Raw genomic sequence first — 18,932 nt, forward strand, 5'->3', positions numbered from 1 at the left:
TCACATGCAAATTTAGGAAATCTTCACTACTGTCTGCCGATCTTATCTGCATGCATAATTTTTAAAGAATGTCTTGGGTTTTTAGATTTGGTATCAGAATGGCTGCGTTAGCAGACCGTTGCTTTCTAACACGGTTTTTGAGAATCTTCCTCTTAATCCCCTTATTGCCCCAGGTACACTAGATAGAGTTTGAGCCCTCTGGGAATGTAAACCACTTAGGATATAAGTAGTATATAATTAATTAAATAAAAATAAATAAATAAAAATGAGCACAGATAATCAAATCCTTCGGAAAATCGGCAAACAGGGAAAATCACTACTTAAAGAAACACGTTTACAAACAATTGTGTTTTATGTAGTTTTCTAAATGTGCCCCTATCACTACATTTCCATATTTGCCCAACTATCAAGAAGAACATCTCTATTAGTTAACTTATTGTTTGATGAAAACAGGAAAATATATAAAGGATAATTGTCCAATAGTGTCAGTTGCACATGTAACCATTCAGGGTAATCTTCCGCACTTTTGCTATCAACATACCATCCAGTAGATTGTTTAAGGCTGTGCTCAGTGTGATATACCAGGAAGCTAGGAAAGTTAGCTCCCCCAGATGTCTTATTAGCTTTTAGTTTTTTGATAGCGATACGCGGTGGCTTGTTATTCCACAGGAAAGATGTTAGTATCTTCTCCAACTTATGATACAATTTGAAGTTAAAATAGAAAGGCAACATCTGGAGAGTATAATTAATTTTGGGCATTATTATCATGGTGTCCAACCTTCCCCACCATGAGAGTCGAAGCGGAGACCACCTTTTAGTTAAATCTTGCGTTGCCTTAATCAAGGCCTCTTCACTCAATTGAACAGTTTCTTCAATGCTTGAACCATATAGTATGCCGAGGTATTTTAATTTAGAGGTTACCGTGTTAAACTTATATCCCAAGGCCTCAATGTTAACTTCCTGATAGTAAAGAGGCATAACTTCAGTTTTGGAACGATTTAGTTTGTATCCAGAAAATTTAAAATATCTTCCAATAACCTCATGGATGTAAGGTATAGATTCCACTGTGGAATACAACAAATCATCATCAGCGTATGCAGAAAACTTGGCTATACGATTGCCAAATTGAATGCCTTTAATATTGTTATGCTGTTGGAAGGCTATTAATAAAGGCTCCAATGGTATGTTAAATAATAATTGCGACAAAGGACAACCTTGTCTCATTCCTCTAGATGGGTTAAAGGCAGCTGATAACCTGTTATTTATGAATAATCTGGTGGTTGGTTTGGTGTAGAGAACTTTAATCATATTAACAGCATTTTGTCTAAAATAAAAGTTTTTAATGACGGTTTTGAATTTTTGCAGTGAAGTTTGGAGATGTAAATGGGAAAACAAGGAGTTCCATAAAGTGGGGCCAAAAACAGAGAAAACTGAGTTCTGAGTGTAATCATACATAATCCGCCTTACAGTTGGAACTGTAAGTAGATGTTGGGCAAAACGGAAGGATCAAGAGGTTAATAAGAGGGTCAGATGCTGCACTAGAGAAAGTGAAAACCCAGTTGTACATATTTTAAGCATCAGGAATATGACCTTGTATGTTATTTTATGGGAAACTGGAAGACAGTGTAGACGCTTCAGCAAAGGGGTTACACGATTGAATCTCCAGGAGCCTGTTATTAACCGAATAGTGGCATTCTATAGGCACTGAATGCAGTGTGGATCCTTTTGCCTAAAGCCCTTTTAGAGAGAATTGCAGTAGTTTAGTTGAGCAAGTACCAGAGAATATGTTAATATCTGGAAGGTGCAACATAGATCAGATTGAGTGTATTTGTCACAACTTGTAGAAGGTTCCGGACATAGTTTAGACATTTGAGGGCTAAGGTTTAGGGCATGATCAAGGTGGATGCCTAGAATTTTCAATGAGGGGTCCATGGGAACAGGAGAGTCACAGAGAATAGGGATTTATACAAAGCCAAGCCAGTGGAGGGTCTAGGTAGGAAATGGCTCTCACCCAAATAAATTATATACACTGGGTTCATACCCAGATTTTCAGCAGCAGTACCTGGATAATGCCACTAAAAATCCATTCAGGATATCTTGGCATCATCAAGGTAGAGCCAGGTGGTTAAGACAGCAAAAGGGCTGTCCTAGCTTTATCTGGTTACTTATCTAAGTACCAGTCTGAATATTATCAGTAGTTGGATAAGAGCTAGTAGGTAAGGGATACTGTCACAATCCGTCCCCTGTGGCTCCGCTCATTCCAGAGTTGCCGGCGGCTAAACCCTATCCAGCCATACAGCGAGCTAACCACGGGGATAGGATTGTGACCAGCCCCAGGGGAAAAAGTGTATTTCCCTTTAACTTGAATCAGGCTGAACTGCAGGGAGTAGAGGAAGGGGAGCAGAACAGCTCAGAAGAGCCCCAGAGGAACCTCCCTCCCTCTGTTCACTCCCAGCTGAAACCCATAATGAAAAAACCAAGACAAGCTAAGCAAACAGTGCAGGTAACTCCTCCCCCTCAGAGAGCAGGGTGTGTTCGGTTGAACAATTTAGAGGCTGCTCTGAGGAGAGGAAAGTTCAGTTGGTCTTGGGCCGGCTCAGGAAAGGGTCTCTCCTGATTGTGCTCCTGAATGTGAGGATGTTGTAATGCAGGAAGTAGACACTGACCCTTTCGCCAACCAGCCAGCCCTGCCTGAACCCATGGACTGTGGGGAAAACCTTGGACTGCCTGAAGATATGCTCCTGGAGTGAGGATAAGTGGCAGGTCTGGAGGTTTGTGAAGGCAGGAGCTTACTCTGTTTGATAGAGTGTTGTTATGCAGAAGTGCTGTGTATTAGAAACTGCATAGACTTGTGCTAAGGAAAAAAAAAAAAACACGTTTTTTTTTGTTTAACTAAATTCAACTGGCCTGAATTTGGGACTCATGTATGTGAGAGTGAGGGAAGTAAATGTTGTAAATGGGGAGAATTCACTAAAGATCCAGGTTGGGTTAGTGGGGCCATTATTGGCATTCTGAAGAATCAGAAACTTGATAAGTGAATTCCTTTACTCCCCTCCCCGCCAACAACTTCTGTGTTGGTTACAGCCAAGCTTTAATTCTTGCTGAGTGTAAAAAGGTTTCTTTACCTTCTTAAAAGTAAAGACAACCCCTCTAGAGTTCTGTTTGTGAGTGCAGTGTTTAACTGTTACTTACCTGGATTGCCTGATTAAAGGTAGAAGTGATAAACCCGTTCCTGTGGGTCCACTTCATATTTTATTTTTGGTATTTGGTTAAAGCATTCTACTTGGACTTTGAAGAATTTGTTTTTTTTTCTTGAATGCTTGTGGATTAAACTAAGGGAGACGTTGCTCCCATCATCGTTCCACTGAATAAAGTGACTATGAACAAGTAAAGCTGACTTATTTTACCTTTATATTTGATTCCTGACAAGTGGAGATATACCAACAGGACTTCCTTCCTTCATCGGAAGCACGCCGGAGTTGCGCTCGGGTGAGCAGAGACCGGGTTCTGGAAAATACAGGTACCGGCTCTGTCACAATACCCAGATGTTAGGTTCCAGCCTGTATCTGAATACCAAATATCAAATAGCTATGGCAGTTGGCTTTTCAAACACTAACCACTGTGGTTGAATATCACTTCCCACATAACTTCCCACATTGACAAACATAACTTCACACTTTGCCTATTCATAGTACTTCTATGAATTTGAAAAAGAAGCTCTTTTTTATACAATGGAAGTAAAATGGCAAGTACTGACATTATATTGAGACATATTTATTTATTTATTCAATTTTCTATACTGTTCTCCCAGGGGAGCTCATTACCGTTTATATGAATTTATTCAGGAACTCAACCATTTTTCTCTGCCTGGCCCAGCGGTTTCATATTCTATCTAATACTCTGACTTAGAGAAGTGAGGTCCATTACTGTCATGGTATGAACAAAATAATAATAATTTAAAAAACCCAGAATGCCCAACTTCCATTATACCACACAGAAGAAGAAAAGGTAAAGAGAGTCAAAAGGAGATAAGGAGGTCATAGGATCCACAATATTGAAACCATTTATTGATGTGACCTGACACAGCTATGTTTCAGCATGTCCTTAATGCACTATGCCCAGAACTGTATAATTTGTATAATCTCTCACCATATTGATGAATGGTCAGTACGTTGTATGGTCCCATGAATATCTGGAACATCTACTACAACTTCGCATGACATAAAGAAACACAACTAGCAATTGTCTGTCAAGCTTTCCGTCTGTCAAGCTTTCACTTTTATGAAGAGGTTGCCCCGGAGAGAATCAAATATGATATTAGAGTTGGGATTCAAGGCACCTTGAATCTGTGGGGCCCTGCAGTTTATGTGTACTTCTAGACAAATGACTATCATGAATAGTGGGTGTCAAAAAATGGTCAAAGAATACAAATGCAGCTGCAAATCAAAACTGGAAACCCAGGGGAGAAGAAAGATGTTACTTAGCAAACTAGAAATAGTTCAGTCAGACACAACGGTAAAAAAAAAATATTTGAAAGTGGGTTTGCTTCCACAATATTTTTCCTGCAAAATATGTTCTATGAGTTGTATAACATTAAAATCTTGAACTAAATATGCCATTTCAAAATAATGCAAAGTAATTAACTTGTGGGTCTTTTGCATGATTTTTACCACATTTCTACCTAGTCCTTAAACCTGACACAGTGAGTCCACTGCATTCACAAAAACAAAACAGTCTGAATGCAAGAGTGAGTATAAAAATATATTCCACTTGTCTGAAATTCTCCAATGCTGATATACTCTAATACTCATACTTAAAGCTTTCTAGAATAAAATAAATAAAAAACAAAACATGACAAATTAAAAATAAATTTAACAAAATAATGACTTATTTAGAACTGGAAACAAGGTGAACCTAGCTTCCAGCAGGTAGCAATACAGATAACTGTCAAATCAATAAGCCATCTCTATTCCTATGCAGAATAGTCACAATAACACTTCTATTTTATCACCTACAATAAAAGAAGCATGCATGAATTCATTACAATCTGAAACCTGCCCACCCGTTTGGAAATGAATGCCATAAACCTTTTAGACAAGGGACATATTTTTTATAGCTACAAAAACAGGACAGGTGGAAAATGTTTTAATTCTAAATATTACATCACTAAATTCCCTATGGCAGCTTTAAGGCCTTGGCAAGAAAGAGGGAATGACCTCTAACAGGTGCATGTTACTCAGATTTATTTTGTTGGATAGTGCTGCAGTTGGGCTACAAAGCTATGCCAAGCACCATTTTTTTTTTAAATCATGGTTAGAGGTTCAAATTTTCATTGGGAAGTTGTAAGTAAATTAGGGCTAAATGTTTATATTTAAAGGAGAATTTTCAAAACCATTGGTCTGGTTGAAAATCACCACTATCTATTCTGCTAAATGTATATTGAGGCTTCTATAGCAGGAATAGTTTTACCTGGATTACACAGAGGCATTCCAGGGATATGCTTAGGTTGGGAGAGGAAATAATTTGCATTATAATGTACAGTATGCATGCTATTTTACCTTATCAGCAGCCCACACACCAGCAAGTACAATGTAACCAGATACTTTAGAGTCTGTACCTAAATTGGATCATCTTCATCTGAAGTAAATGTGGATGCTTCCAACACAAATTATTAGTTCCATTCTTGGCAGAAGTTCTTGATACACATTCAAGAATGGATATTTCCAGAAGACCACTGTTTATGAAATAATTTGCCTGATGGAATATGGTTAGAAAAGGATTTTATACAATTTTATAGAAAATTGAAGATTGATTCAGTATGGCTTTTAATTAATTGTGTGGAGGGGCATAATCGAAAGGAACGTCTAAGTCCGTTTTCGTCTAAGTCGCAAGTCGTCCAAAGTAAAAAATAGCTTAGGACACATTTTCGAAAAATACATCCAAATTTTTTTTTTCATTTCGAAAATCGTCTATGTATACGTTCTGCTGATCTTATCGTTCAAATTGTTACATCGTCCATATTTATACCACATTTTAGTCCAACTTTTTGTCCAAGTCAAAAACTCCTAGAACAAGCCCTATTGGACATGGGAGGGGTCTGCAAAGTGATGGACTGAACACCCAGACATAACACTGCTGCGAACTTCACAAAAAGGGTGCCATATCTTCATTTCACTACAGCTCCCTTATAGGTCATGGTGAGCTCCCCAAACCACTTCCAGAATCCCCTAGATTCACTTATCTACCACCCCAATAGCCCTTATGGCTGCAGTATATATGCCAGTAAAAAAGGGTTTAAGGGGAGTGCACCTGCAATCAATGCAGTGATTACAGGGGCTTATGGGCATGGGTCCTCCTCTTCCTGGGTCCCTAACTCACCCCCGACTAGGCTATCTCAGTAGTGTCCATTTGAAAATTAGATATGAGGCTGATCGTCTATGCTGAGCGTCACGCGTTGGTGAACTCTTTACTTACTTTTGGATCACCGGGTTATTTTCCCACAAGATGCCCAAACGGAGAGGTTGGAGCACGGCTGGGGCCTCGCAGAGCTCCGGCGGACCCGGGCTGGGTAATATTGAGGAGCTGATCCGTCGCATGCAAAGTTCCCTGCAGTCAAAGGCGGTCCTGCTAGAGATGCCAAGAATGGGCAGAACGGAGGTACTCTCTCTGGGACTGGATAAGTTGCAGCTGTACTCACTCGAGGAACGCAGAGAGAGGGGTGACATGATCGAGACATTCAAGTATCTCACGGGCCACATCGAGGTGGAAGCAGATATCTTCTTTTTCAAGGGTCCCGCGGCAACAAGGGGGCATCTGTGGAAAATCAGGGGTGGGAAACTGCACGGGGACACCAGGAAATTCTTTTTCACTGAAAGGGTGGTTGATCGCTGGAATAGTCTTCCACTTCAGGTTATTGAGGCCAGCAGCGTGCCTGATTTTAAGGCCAAATGGGATAGACACGTGGGATCTATTTACAGAGAAAGGTAGGGGAGGGTCATTGGAGTGGGCAGACTAGATGGGCCGTGGCCCTTATCTGCCGTCTATTTCTATGTTTCTATGTTTCTAATTACCAGAACTAATCTTGGTCGGGTTGGGCCCATGTGCCTCAGGCCCCGCCCCCCGGAGGGGCCTAAGGCTCCCGGGCCTATTCTGATTGGCCCAGGTGCCTTAGGCCCCACCAGTAGGCGGGGCTTTGGGACGGATGGGCCAATCCGGCCTCATTCCGTTGTTGGCTGCCTGCCGGACAGGCGGGTTTGGCTCCCGTCTGTCCGGCTAACTAAACCAAAGGTATGGGGAAGGGGGGTGGGGGTGTCGTGGGGGTCAGTCAGGGGGGGTCGCGGGTCGGCTGGGGGGGCGGACGGAGGTTCTTGGTGGGGGGCGGTCGTTGGGGGGAGGGGGGTTTGCGTCGATGGCAGGAGGGCCTGGGATCCCTCCTGCCCGTAATGTAGAGCGGGATGGGGGTAGGGGATCGCCGTGGCCAGGAGGGTTTGGGCTCCCTCCTGGCCCGATGTTGTCGGGGGGGGGGGCAGGATCGGCTGGGCCAGGAGGGTTTGGGCTCACTCCTGGCCCGAACAACTAGCGGGGGGGGGGGGAGGGTGTCGCCAGGGCCAGGAGGGCTTGTGCTCCCTCCTGGCCTGATATTGTTGGGGAGTCGGCGGGGCAAGAGGGCTTGGGCTCCCTCTTGCCCCGATCGTGTCGGGGGTTCCGCGGTTGGCTGGGGCAAGAGGGCTTGAGCTCCCTCTTGCCCCGATGTTGTGTGTGTGTGGGGGGGAGTGATGCATCGCGGCAAGAGAGATGCCTCATCTCCCCTACCGCGATGCCATCACTCCTCTACCCGAACTGCTGCGGGTCGCGGCAGTTCGGGTAGAAGAGTGATGGCATCGCGGTAGGGGAGATGAGGCATCTCTCCTGCCGCGATGGTTAGGTTGCCCGGGCCACTGAACTGATGGCGCCAGCGGCCATCAACTCAGCGGCCCGCTTTTCGGCACTTAGACCTGGTTTTATTTCATCTAAGTGAAAAAGGTCTAAGTGCCGACTAAACTGTATTGGTTATACCTGTTGTATGGCTAGGTGTAGGTCGGCCCACCTCCCGCTCACTGCCCGCCCTTTCCCCTCCTCTAAACACACCTCTTTTCTCTCTGTGCGTTTAGAGGCAGGGGAAAGGCCTAAGTTGGTTTTAGATACGTCTAAAAACCAGCTTTGGTTATGGGTACTTGGACGATCAGGCATTTTGATCGTCCAAGTAGCCACTTAGAACACTTTTTAGACTTTTTTATTATTATTATTATCCCCATAGTGTATTACTCTTCTCAGAAATTTGTTTTCTTTGATCCATCCCAGCTGGTGACCTTCCTGTCACTGTCTCGCCTGGAAAAATAAAAGGAAGATAAGATCTAGCCCTAGTTTGGATGTTTCTTTTGGGGAACTTTGAGCCCAGCTTAGATCAATCTTAGCATTCTTTGGTTTTTTTTCTTATTTTAAACTGTCCTTTGTACATCTAGATCCTTTAAGTGGACTTGAGTTTAAAATTTAAGTTATATAATGGAGTTTTGCTTCTTTCTTTTTACTTAACTTGAAAATATGGATACGTATTATTCACTTGTTTCTTAGTATTTTGGACTTAAATATGATATACATGGTTATGTATCCTTAAACTTAAATTTTACTTTCTGTACAAGTTTATACTTGATAATTATTTATAAAATGATAAATAAATAATAATAATTAAAAAAAAATAAAATTAGATATGAAGTATGAAAGTTAAACGTGAACTTTTAAGTTGAATTTAAAAGACCTATTAAAAAATTCCCTGGCAAAAGTAAGGATATACTGTACTAATTTTAAACCACACAGTTTGAACCTTGGAAACAAGGAAAGCTCAAAGAGGATGTTAGGGAGATTTTACCAGAGCTAGTCTTAGAAAATGATGAATTGAAAGGACTGAAGCAAATCCTTGTTTAACTGGAGGATATATTTCAGACAATTGAAAGATTAAGGAACAAATTCTGTAAAGAACGCCTAAAGTTAGGCATCTATAATGTGGATGTCCAACCACTTAGGCGTCCAAATAAATTGAATAATAAGCCCAATTAACGACTTTAACAAGCAATAATTGGAAGTTAGACATCCAAAGGCTGTGCGCGATTCACAAAATAGGCATCCACAATTTCATAGACGCCCATCATATAAAGCTGCGCCTAACCTGATAGGCATGGGTGTGGTTTTAATATGGACGTCCATTTATAGAATTGCATGCTACTCATCATCATAACGTGTCTACAATGTAGGCATTGTAAAACCAGATCTACTTTTGGGCGGGAGTTGGGTGCTAGCTAGGCATGAGTTAGGCGTGCTGGAGAAATTCAGATATATTTTATTTATTTATTTAATTTATTTATTCAATTTTCTATACCATTCTCCCAGGAGAGCTCAGAACGGTTTACATGAGTTTATTCAGGTACTCAAGCATATAGTGGTATGGGTTTTGTTTTTGGGGGGCTAAAGAATGCTCTAGTTTGATATTAAGATTAAAAGATATTTAATAATGCATTACTCAAGCAAAGCACATGAACAAATAAAGTATATTACATACTAAACCTTATTCCCAAAGTTTAAGAAAATAAGACTAGAAACCCTACTCACAATAGCTGTGGTTCAGAGAAAGTGGACATGTTTGGCGCTCAATCTTGACATCATCAATGTGCACCTAGATGGCAGATTGTCACTAAAAAGTATTAGAAGCCCCTGCCTAAACAGAAGCTCCTGTGGCTCACTGGTTAAAGGCACATCTTCCACAGGTCATGGGTTCAAATACACAGATTCCCCCTCCCCCCAGGTACCTTAACAGCTTGGTTATGGACTCTGCCATTTACATTGCATTCTCATTTCCAGGGTCCAGATAAAAACTTATTTTTACCCTGAGATGGCTATGATCTCCTAAGGAATCATCTCACATGGCAGGAACCCCTGCCTAAAAGGAAGCTCCTGTGGCTCAGTGCTTAAGGGAACACCTTCCATAGGTCATGGGTTCAAATCCATAGTATGGTCAGGTACCCCAGCACATATTCCTATTTTTTTAGTGACAATCTGCCATCTATGTGTATATTGATGATATCACAATGATGTCAAGATTGTGCGTCAAACATGTCCACTTGCTCTGAATCACAGCTATTAAACTTTGGGAATGAGGTTTAGTATGCGATACATATGTTCATGTGCTTTGCTTGAATAATGCATTATTAAATGTCTTTTAACCTTAATATCAAACTGGAGTCCTCTTTACACCAAAAAACAGAAGGTTTAGTATGCAATATATATATATTTTTCATGTGCTTTGATTGAGAAACACAGAGGCCAAAGGAGTTTTTTTGGAAAATAGCAGAGGAACTAGACAAGGTTGAAGGTACATGTTTGATATTTATCTTAGATAATGACTGCTTGTGAATCAAAAGAATATAAATTTGGGTTTTAAATTGATAAGTGGTTTAACGGCTGAGTGTGTGGCACACTGGTTAGAGATACAGCCTTAGCACCCTGGGGTTGTGGGTTCAAACCCCTTACTGTTCCTTGTGACCCTGGGCAAATATTAATCCCCTCATTGCCCCAGGTACACTGGGGAGAAGAGAAATATGATAAAGTAGCCAAATGTAAATACCACTTAGGGGAGGAAGAACCTGCCATTTTACTGCATACAATTTTAATGTAAAAAACCCAGCATAAAACCACTGTTCTAACGACTTCATAATGCTAAAACACGATAACATTATAGACATTGTCAGGGTATCTATGCGACGCCTAAAAGGCAATTCTAAAAAGCACACTTAAATTTGCTGGACGCCACTGAGCATGATTCTCTATTGTGTGTCTATGCATAGGAGAATTGTGCTCAGCAATGTGCTCCCGGATGTTTAAATGACACCTAACTTTTTGGCGTCCTTTACAGAATTTGCCCTAAGTTGGGGTGGGGAGAGGAAGTTATCAATGTGGGCTACTATTAAGGTGTAACTAGGCCTCATTGCATAAAATGGCACCTGTGCTAAAATAGGACAAGTTAGAGGTAAAATAAACACATATCAACAGTAGCCCACATTGATAACTATGTCCCTATACAGCAGCAAATCATCACTCCAGACTTCTGAAAGAACTCCAAAATGAAACTGCATATTTCCTAATGTAGGGATGTGCACAGCCAAAAATGGTTAATTTTTGTATTTTTTCAGATCTTTGGGTGCTTTTGGTCCATTAGAATTTTTTTTAATATACTAAGTTTGGGCCATATTCTATAAAAGGTGTCCCAATTGTAGGTGGTGGTAGTCATCCTACCACTGTCTAACCAGCCAATCGGGATGCACATTTAAAAAAAAAACCAACAACAAACAACCCAAGGCATGCCGCCTACACTGTAAGCGTCTGTTGCAGTTGAGGGAGACTTGAGGGATGCTTAAGCTCACCCAAGGCTGGGCGTGGGGGTGGTTTTGCCCAGAAGTAGTCTTAGCTCAATGCTGGCATTAAGGTCTAGTGCTTACGGCAATTTAGCGCGCGCTATTCCACGCGATAAGGCCCTAACGCACCTTTGTAAAAGGAGCCCCATGTTAAGCGCTTAACCCATTTTAGTATAAGGACCCCATAGTTGTCTTTTTCTTTCTCCCACATCATATAAAATACATATAGTTTATAAGGAAACCTACCTCTTACAATAATGTTGGTGGACTTTTTCGCTGGGTTTCCCACATTATTATTTGCAATACAGCTATAAGTGCCGGAATCCTCAGATGTAATAGCGGGTATTGTTAATGTTCCCCCATTCAGTACAGTCTTGTCAGGCAAATTACCAGTTGATCTGACCCAAGTTAAGCTGGGAGTAGGTTCACCTCCAGTTGTAACACACACCAAGGTTATGGCCTCTCCAGGATTTACTACTATTGGATCATCCACCAAGAGCTTAATAGATGGGGATGCTGAAAAATATATAAAACCAAAGGCATGGTATTTAGACATTTATTAGGAATATTTACTTAGAGAAAAAACACCACAGAGCAGTAAATATCTTACATAAATGCACACAAATCAAAAATACTAAGGGGTCCTTTTACTAAACTGCAGATCATGCAGTAACAGTCAGATTAATATGCTGTAAAGGCTCTCAGTTAACATGGAACTTAGGGCCAGATTCCATAAATTTATTTATTTATTTGTTCATATTTACAGCCCATCCTCCCCAGAAGCTCAGAATGGGATACAATAAAATAAAATTAGGTACTTGGAACTTCCCTAACTGTTCCGAAGGCTCACAATCTAGCTAAAGTACCTAAGAAACAATTATGAAATAGTAAAGATATAGCAATTCAAGTAATAAAAAATAAAAAGAATAACATTAAAATAAATCAAAACCTCAAAGACCCAAAGCAGTCCAAGCAAGACAGCAGGGCTGAATCATTGTAGGCTCTGCTCAGCACAGTTGTCAATCAACCACTAGGTGCTGCTTATAGAATCCTGTCTCACAGAGCCTAGATGAGCTCAGGCATTGCTAAGCGTCTCAGAGTTAGGCGCCGATGTATTAGGTCAGGTTTTGCTTGGTCTTATTTACCAATGTCTAACTCAGACACCTAGTAATGCCTAAGTCAACCACGAAAGAGAAACAGGACTTGAGTGTAATAGTACAATGATCTAAAGGTGGCCAAACAGGACAAAAAGGCGACAATGAAAGCTAGAAGGATGCTAGGGTGTATAGGGAGAGGTCCGACAAGTAGAAAAAATGAGGTATTGATGCAGCTGTAAAAGACTTGTGTGCGATTCTGGAAACCGCAACTTCAAAAAGATATAAACAGGATGGAGCCAATCCAGAGGAAGGCAACTAAAACGGTTGGTGGCCTTCGTCATAAGGCGTACGGGGACAGACTTAAAGATCTTAATCTGTATACTTTGGGGGAGAGGGGAGATATGATAGAGACATTTAAACACCTACATGGCATAAATGCGCATGAGTCAAGATTCTTTCATCTGAAAGGAAGCTCTGGGATGAGAAGGCATAGGATGAAGTTAAGAGGTAATAGGCTCAGGAGTAATCTAAGGAAATACTTTTTTATAGAAAGGATGGTAGATGTGTGGAATAGTCTCCCGGTAGAGGTATTAGAGACAAAGACTGTCTGAATTCAAGAAAGTGTGGAGAGGCGCATGGGATCTTTTAAGAAGAGGAGGAGATACTGGATGCTGTGGATGGGCAGAGTAGATAGGCCATTTGGCCTTTATCTGCTATCGTTTGCACCTATTTCTCAGGTAAGTTGGGTGCTTTCTCCCAGGTTTATAAAAGCACACATCTTGAGAGAACACCCCTGACCTTCCCATGCCCTTCTCATAGCCACACCCCTGATTCTGTATATGTTGCCTAAAAAATTGGCGCCAACTAGTGCGGCGCTAAGCGTGATTCTGTAAAAGTTAGGCGCACTGTATAGAATCACACTTAGTACCACCTAAGTGGTCTTGGCCATCACTAGGTGTCCTAACTTTTAGGGACACCGTATTTATGCCAGAATTTTCTTGGCCTAAATGCCTGCACCTAAGTTAGGCACACGACAGCACCTAAGTCAAAAACAGGCGCCTAAGTCAAAACATGCCCATGATCTGCCTGTTAACCATTACCGCTTTTAACTACAAACTTTGGACTTGGTGTCTACTGTTTATAGGCTTGCGCTTTTCAAGGAGAGGATCTAGGACAGTGGTTGCCAACCCTGTCCTGGAGGACCCCCAGGCCAATTGGGTTTACAGGCTAGCCCTAATGAATATGCATGAAGCAGATTAGTATGCCTGTCACTTTCATTATGTAATGTAATGTAATGTAATTTATTTCTTATATACCGCTACATCCGTTAGGTTCTAAGCGGTTTACAGAAAATATACATTAAGATTAGAAATAAGAAAGGTACTTGAAAAATTCCCTTACTGTCCCGAAGGCTCACAATCTAACTAAAGTACCTGGAGGGTAATAGAGAAGTGAAAAGTAGAGTTAGAGGAAAAATAAAAATAAAATAAACATTTTAACAAGACAGCATTGATCTAAATACTTTGGAAGGTAGAAGAGAGGAGAGAAAGGAATAGAAGCAGAAGGGGGAGCCGTTGAACAGTAGAATTCTGGAGAAATTTAAATGATAGAAATAGAACAAAACAAAGACAAAAGGCAAAACAATAGATAAGATTAAAGATAAATCATAAGCTGGAAAGAAAAATAAAATAAAACTTTGTCTTCAATCCACGGTTTCAGCGTCAATGATGAAGTGGAGCAAGTAAGTTTAGGAGGAGCGATTGACGTTTCCAGAAAGGGCTTCTTCATGCATATTCATTAGGGCTAGCCTGAAAACCCAATTGGCCTGGGGGTCCTCCAGGACAGGGTTGGGAACCACTGGTCTAGGATGATTCATTTAATTGCAGCCAGTTCAGTGTGGCTGTTTCAGCATGGCCATTTTAGCACTGAAGCATCCCATAAAACAGGGGTCTCAAAGTCCCTCCTTGAGGGCCGCAATCCAGTCGGGTTTTCAGGATTTCCCCAATGAATATATATGAGATCTATGTACATGCACTGCTTTCAGTGCATATTCACTGGGGAAATCCTGAAAACCCGACTGGATTGCGGCCCTCAAGGAGGGACTTTGAGATCCCTGCCATAAAATGTCCTGCGATGAGCCACAGCAGTACCACAACTTTCCTTCTCTAGTGCCCTTTCCCCTCTCAGAATGGGACAATTCATCATTTGGGGGGACGGAGTGATGCCCCCCGTATCCCCCCCAAATTTTACCCTCCCCCTCATGATCTGGCACCTTTACCTTAAGTACTCCCATCTCTCAGGCGACAGAGACTCTGGCATGGACCCATGCAGGCCAAAAAAACTCCATAATTTACAGTTTGATTGCAAATGGGAATCTGCCAAGAATACTGGACTATCTTTGGAGGGTTTGGATTTTGAGGTAACTAGGGATGGATGAGGGTGGGTTCCTCTAGGGCAGGGGTAGGCAATTCCAGTCCTCAAGAGCCACAGGCAGGTCAGGTTTTCAGGATATCCACAATAAATATGCATGAGATAGATTTACAACTCAAGGAGGCAGTGCATGCAAATCCATCTCATACATATTCATTGTGGATATCCTGAAAATCTGACCTACCTGTGGATCTCGAGGACTGGAATTGCCTACCCCCTGCTCTAGCATATACTGTGGATGATTTAAAATCTTGGCTCTGTTGAAAAACCTTGTGAATAGAACTAGAGCAACCTCCTGCCATCCAAATAACTGACCTTGTGATCTTTTCTATGGTCTTTTTTTATGTGCTATAAACCTTGTGAGGCTTTAGCTAGTCGCGACTATGTTTGGGAGGCAGCGCATGATCTCAGTTTGATACGTTCTGCAGCCTGGAATGGGATGATTTAGCGAAGCCGTTTTAACAGGGCAGCGGTGAAACATCCCGCAATGAACTGGCTGGGAGGAATCATTTCATTCTGTTGAGATGTGCATGCATGGGGGGGAATGGAAGATGAACAGAGGGGATGCTGTGCTTGAATGGAGGGGATGGGAAAAGATGGATAACGAAATAGATTTGAAAAGGAAGCTGAACATGAAAGTTCAATGCCAGAGCAGGATGAAGTACAAGAAGAACAAAGGAGGAGGGAAAAGTAATAACACATGGAGAGGAGGCCTTGGAAATAGAGTTTTAAGAGCACAGACAAAGAGAACTAGAGACCAGGAACAAGATTATTAGAAAAATAAAATTACCAGACAACAAAGGTAGGAACAATAATTTTATTTTCATTTTAGCGATCAAAATATATCAGTTTTGTGCATTAGAGCATTTTGGAATGCTCTCCTACCCTTCCTGAGAGTTGGTGGTAGGAAGAGTGCAATAAGCTTGGTCTTCCTTGGAATGTTGTCAACCCACACACTTTACTTTCAATAAAATTTGCTGATGTGCCAAGAGTAAGGCTGCTTGCTTACTCGGACTTATTATTGGGCCGCATTTTGGGATGATCTCCTGCTAAAATTTTGCTAGAAATTTCTACTTCATGGGGAGCTGGTGTACCCCGCCCATTTTTCTATTAAAAACCTGACACTGCAGTGATGCACTGATGAAGGGGCTTGATAAAGGGTCATGTACACCTTTGACCTGCTCATTAGGGCACAATGTGATATCATGTTGGTCTGAATACATGTTTTACAAGTGTTTTCAGAAAGATAAGAACATTATTGGAGTTGAGAGGAATTTTTCATCTTTGTGTTATTCAGTAGAAGGAAAGGGTCTGGTAATAGGAATGTGATACAGTCACTAGAAAGTAAGCTAATGTCCTGCAAACTTTCTCGAGCTGTGGCACACTAAAGGTAGTGGCTGCAGCTCGAGTCACCAGGAAGTGCGCGGGCATCACCCTGATGACATCACACACATGCTTGCTTGCCGCGAGAGGCACGTCCTATAGGCAGTCAGCGGGTACCTCTCCTCCTCCCCAATGTGCCGTGGCACACTTGAAATCTCAGGAGGCACACAGTTTGCGATACACTGGAGTATGGGGAAGGGAAATACTCAGAAATATGGAAGGATAGTTGATGTGAATGTAATATAATAGTGATGCAGGAAGGAATAGATTGCATCATGAATAGGAATCGGATACTATAAGGTAGAATTGATTAATGCTCACTCAATTAAGTATGAAATTGAAGTAATTCATGAATGTTAGATTATGCTTATGATATATTGGCCACTAACAAGTTCTGGATTATATATATAGTAATATACCATATATATAATATATAGTAATTTTAAATCAGTTTTGTCTCTTAGGATATACTTGACTTGAAAACACAAGGAAAGAGGAAAAGAACGGCAGATAGCTGCAATTATTTTAAAACAGGGGATTACAATCAGGAATTGAGAGTAGGCTTGGTTTGGAGTTTTGTTTTACAAAAATAAAAGATACAGAGAGTTGGGACTGTGGTTTATTGGTAATGTATTGGACAAGAATATTCCTCTGAGAATATAGAACAGCTGAAGGTAGATTCAGCTAATGGGAGTTTGGTAGTTTTAGGGGTTTTTAATTTGAAAGTGCAAATTGAGGGGCCTTGTAATTCACAGTTATCTAATTTAGAGCAATTTGGGTTTATTCAGCTGGTTCAACAACAGACATATAAAGCAGGAAAGGTTTTAGATTTACAGACAGATTTTAGAAAGTAGTGGAGATGGGAATTCACATGCCAACGTCAGGATGTGGGTCATTCCCATTACATTTTATAAGATAATGCCAAATGTAGGTACAGGACTGCAAATCAGTGTCCTGCCATGTACACAGTGAACAGTGAATTTAGGAAAAATGCACATGGAGAAAATCAGCATAGAGCCCCCCCCCCCCATAGACAAATAGATGTGTGAGAAGCTTTATAAAATCATATCCAAGAATCAGTGAACCTACTCAGTAGCAAAAATACATTTCTCCAATGAAAGCCCCCTTCCCACCAGCAATAACACCATCCTGATGCAAGCCCCCCCCAGCAATAACTGCTACCTGCAGCAATACCAATCCACCCCCCTCCCCTCAAATGTCAGGCTCCCTGCTACAGCAACAATTTCTTTGATGCCAGTGTAGCATGAAATTACTAATTTTGCTGGATTTAAAATATAAAATTATTGCCTGAGCCAAGATATGATTGATTTTTGCTGGATTTAGAATAATGTGGCTTGAAACTCTGAGAAATCTGGCCATCTGTCTTCAGAAGGTGTTAAGTGCACCTATTCAGTGGAGAACAAAGGATGGCAGGGTGTGTATCCCAATATCTCCTCAGGCCACAATCCATCAAGCAACAGTCTGCAAGGACTAGATTAGGGCTAGATTCACTTACCTCTGATCTATGTCCATTTGCATGCAGGCCGCCAAATTCACTAAAGGTCTGCATGCAAATAGGGACGATCTTTGGCATGCCCCCAGCCAACTGCATGGATCGCTAAAGTGACAGGAGAAGCAGTCTCCTGTCACTGCTGTCAGGGCTTCTGCCAGCTTTAATTTTTTTTTTTTTTTAATCGGGCAGATATCTTGCGTGTTTTACACATGCAAAATATCTGGCCAATTCTAAAAAAAAATTAAACCTCCCTTCCCACTTCTGACAAGTGCCCTGTCCCCTTCTCCCAACCCCACAAAAATGTACCCCTCCGCCGCCACTTAAAATTATGGCAGAAGGATTCCTACTCCCTCCTGCCATCGGTCCCACCCACCCACCCAAAAACAAATGGCAGGAGGGATGCCAACTCCCTCCTGCCACCCACCGGATGCCCCCTTCCTGTTCCCGGCCCCCTCTCCATACCTTTAACGGAGAAGGGGTACTCAAGCCCTCCTGCTCCAATGCCTCCCGCGACAAGTCTGAGGCCTTAGGCCCTGCCCCGGTGCATCATGTGATGCATGGGGCAGGGCCTAGGGCCTGGTTGGCTCAGGGACCTCGAGCTACTCCCTTGGGTGGGGCCTGAGGCACCTCAGCCAATTAGGGACTTCCTTAGTGAATACCAAAGGAAGTCCTTGATTTGCGGAGGCACCTGAGCCAACTAGGGCCTTAGGCCACGCCCCATGCATCACATGATACACCAGGGTGGGGCCTAAGGCCTCAGACATATCGCGGGAGGCAATGGAGCAGGAGGGAAAGGTCCCCAGCAGTCGCTTCTTTTTTGATCAGCCAGTAGTGAATCGCTGCCTTCCTACATTTGCATGCCATTCCTCCTCATTTGCATGCATGGATAAGATTGGGCGCGGATTGGATCGGGAGTAAGGTTAGTGAATTGGGTCGGGGTCACAAAGTGGTTGGGACACAATCGGTGTCTTTAGTGAATCTAGCCCTTAATATTGGGACCTGAAACTCCAAGATAAAAGACACTATTAAAATTCAAAACAGCCCTACCTAACCACAATAGCAGAGCCT

The 18,932-nt window shown here is 41.9% G+C and overlaps 1 protein-coding gene across 3 annotated transcripts in view; it reads right to left on the bottom strand.

The window, feature by feature from the left end:
- The window catches only part of MDGA2 (MAM domain containing glycosylphosphatidylinositol anchor 2), a 1,122,977-nt gene that overhangs the window by 323,066 nt on the left and 780,979 nt on the right, over nt 1–18,932 (bottom strand). For all 3 annotated transcript variants that reach the window (XM_033952215.1, XM_033952214.1, XM_033952216.1), the window contains exon 6: nt 11,688–11,957. In XM_033952215.1, coding sequence (XP_033808106.1) covers nt 11,688–11,957 — 270 coding nt within the window. The remainder of the gene's footprint in view (nt 1–11,687; nt 11,958–18,932) is intronic.

The sequence above is a fragment of the Geotrypetes seraphini genome, chromosome 7 (assembly GCF_902459505.1).
Source record: "Geotrypetes seraphini chromosome 7, aGeoSer1.1, whole genome shotgun sequence".
Classification (NCBI taxonomy): domain Eukaryota; kingdom Metazoa; phylum Chordata; class Amphibia; order Gymnophiona; family Dermophiidae; genus Geotrypetes; species Geotrypetes seraphini.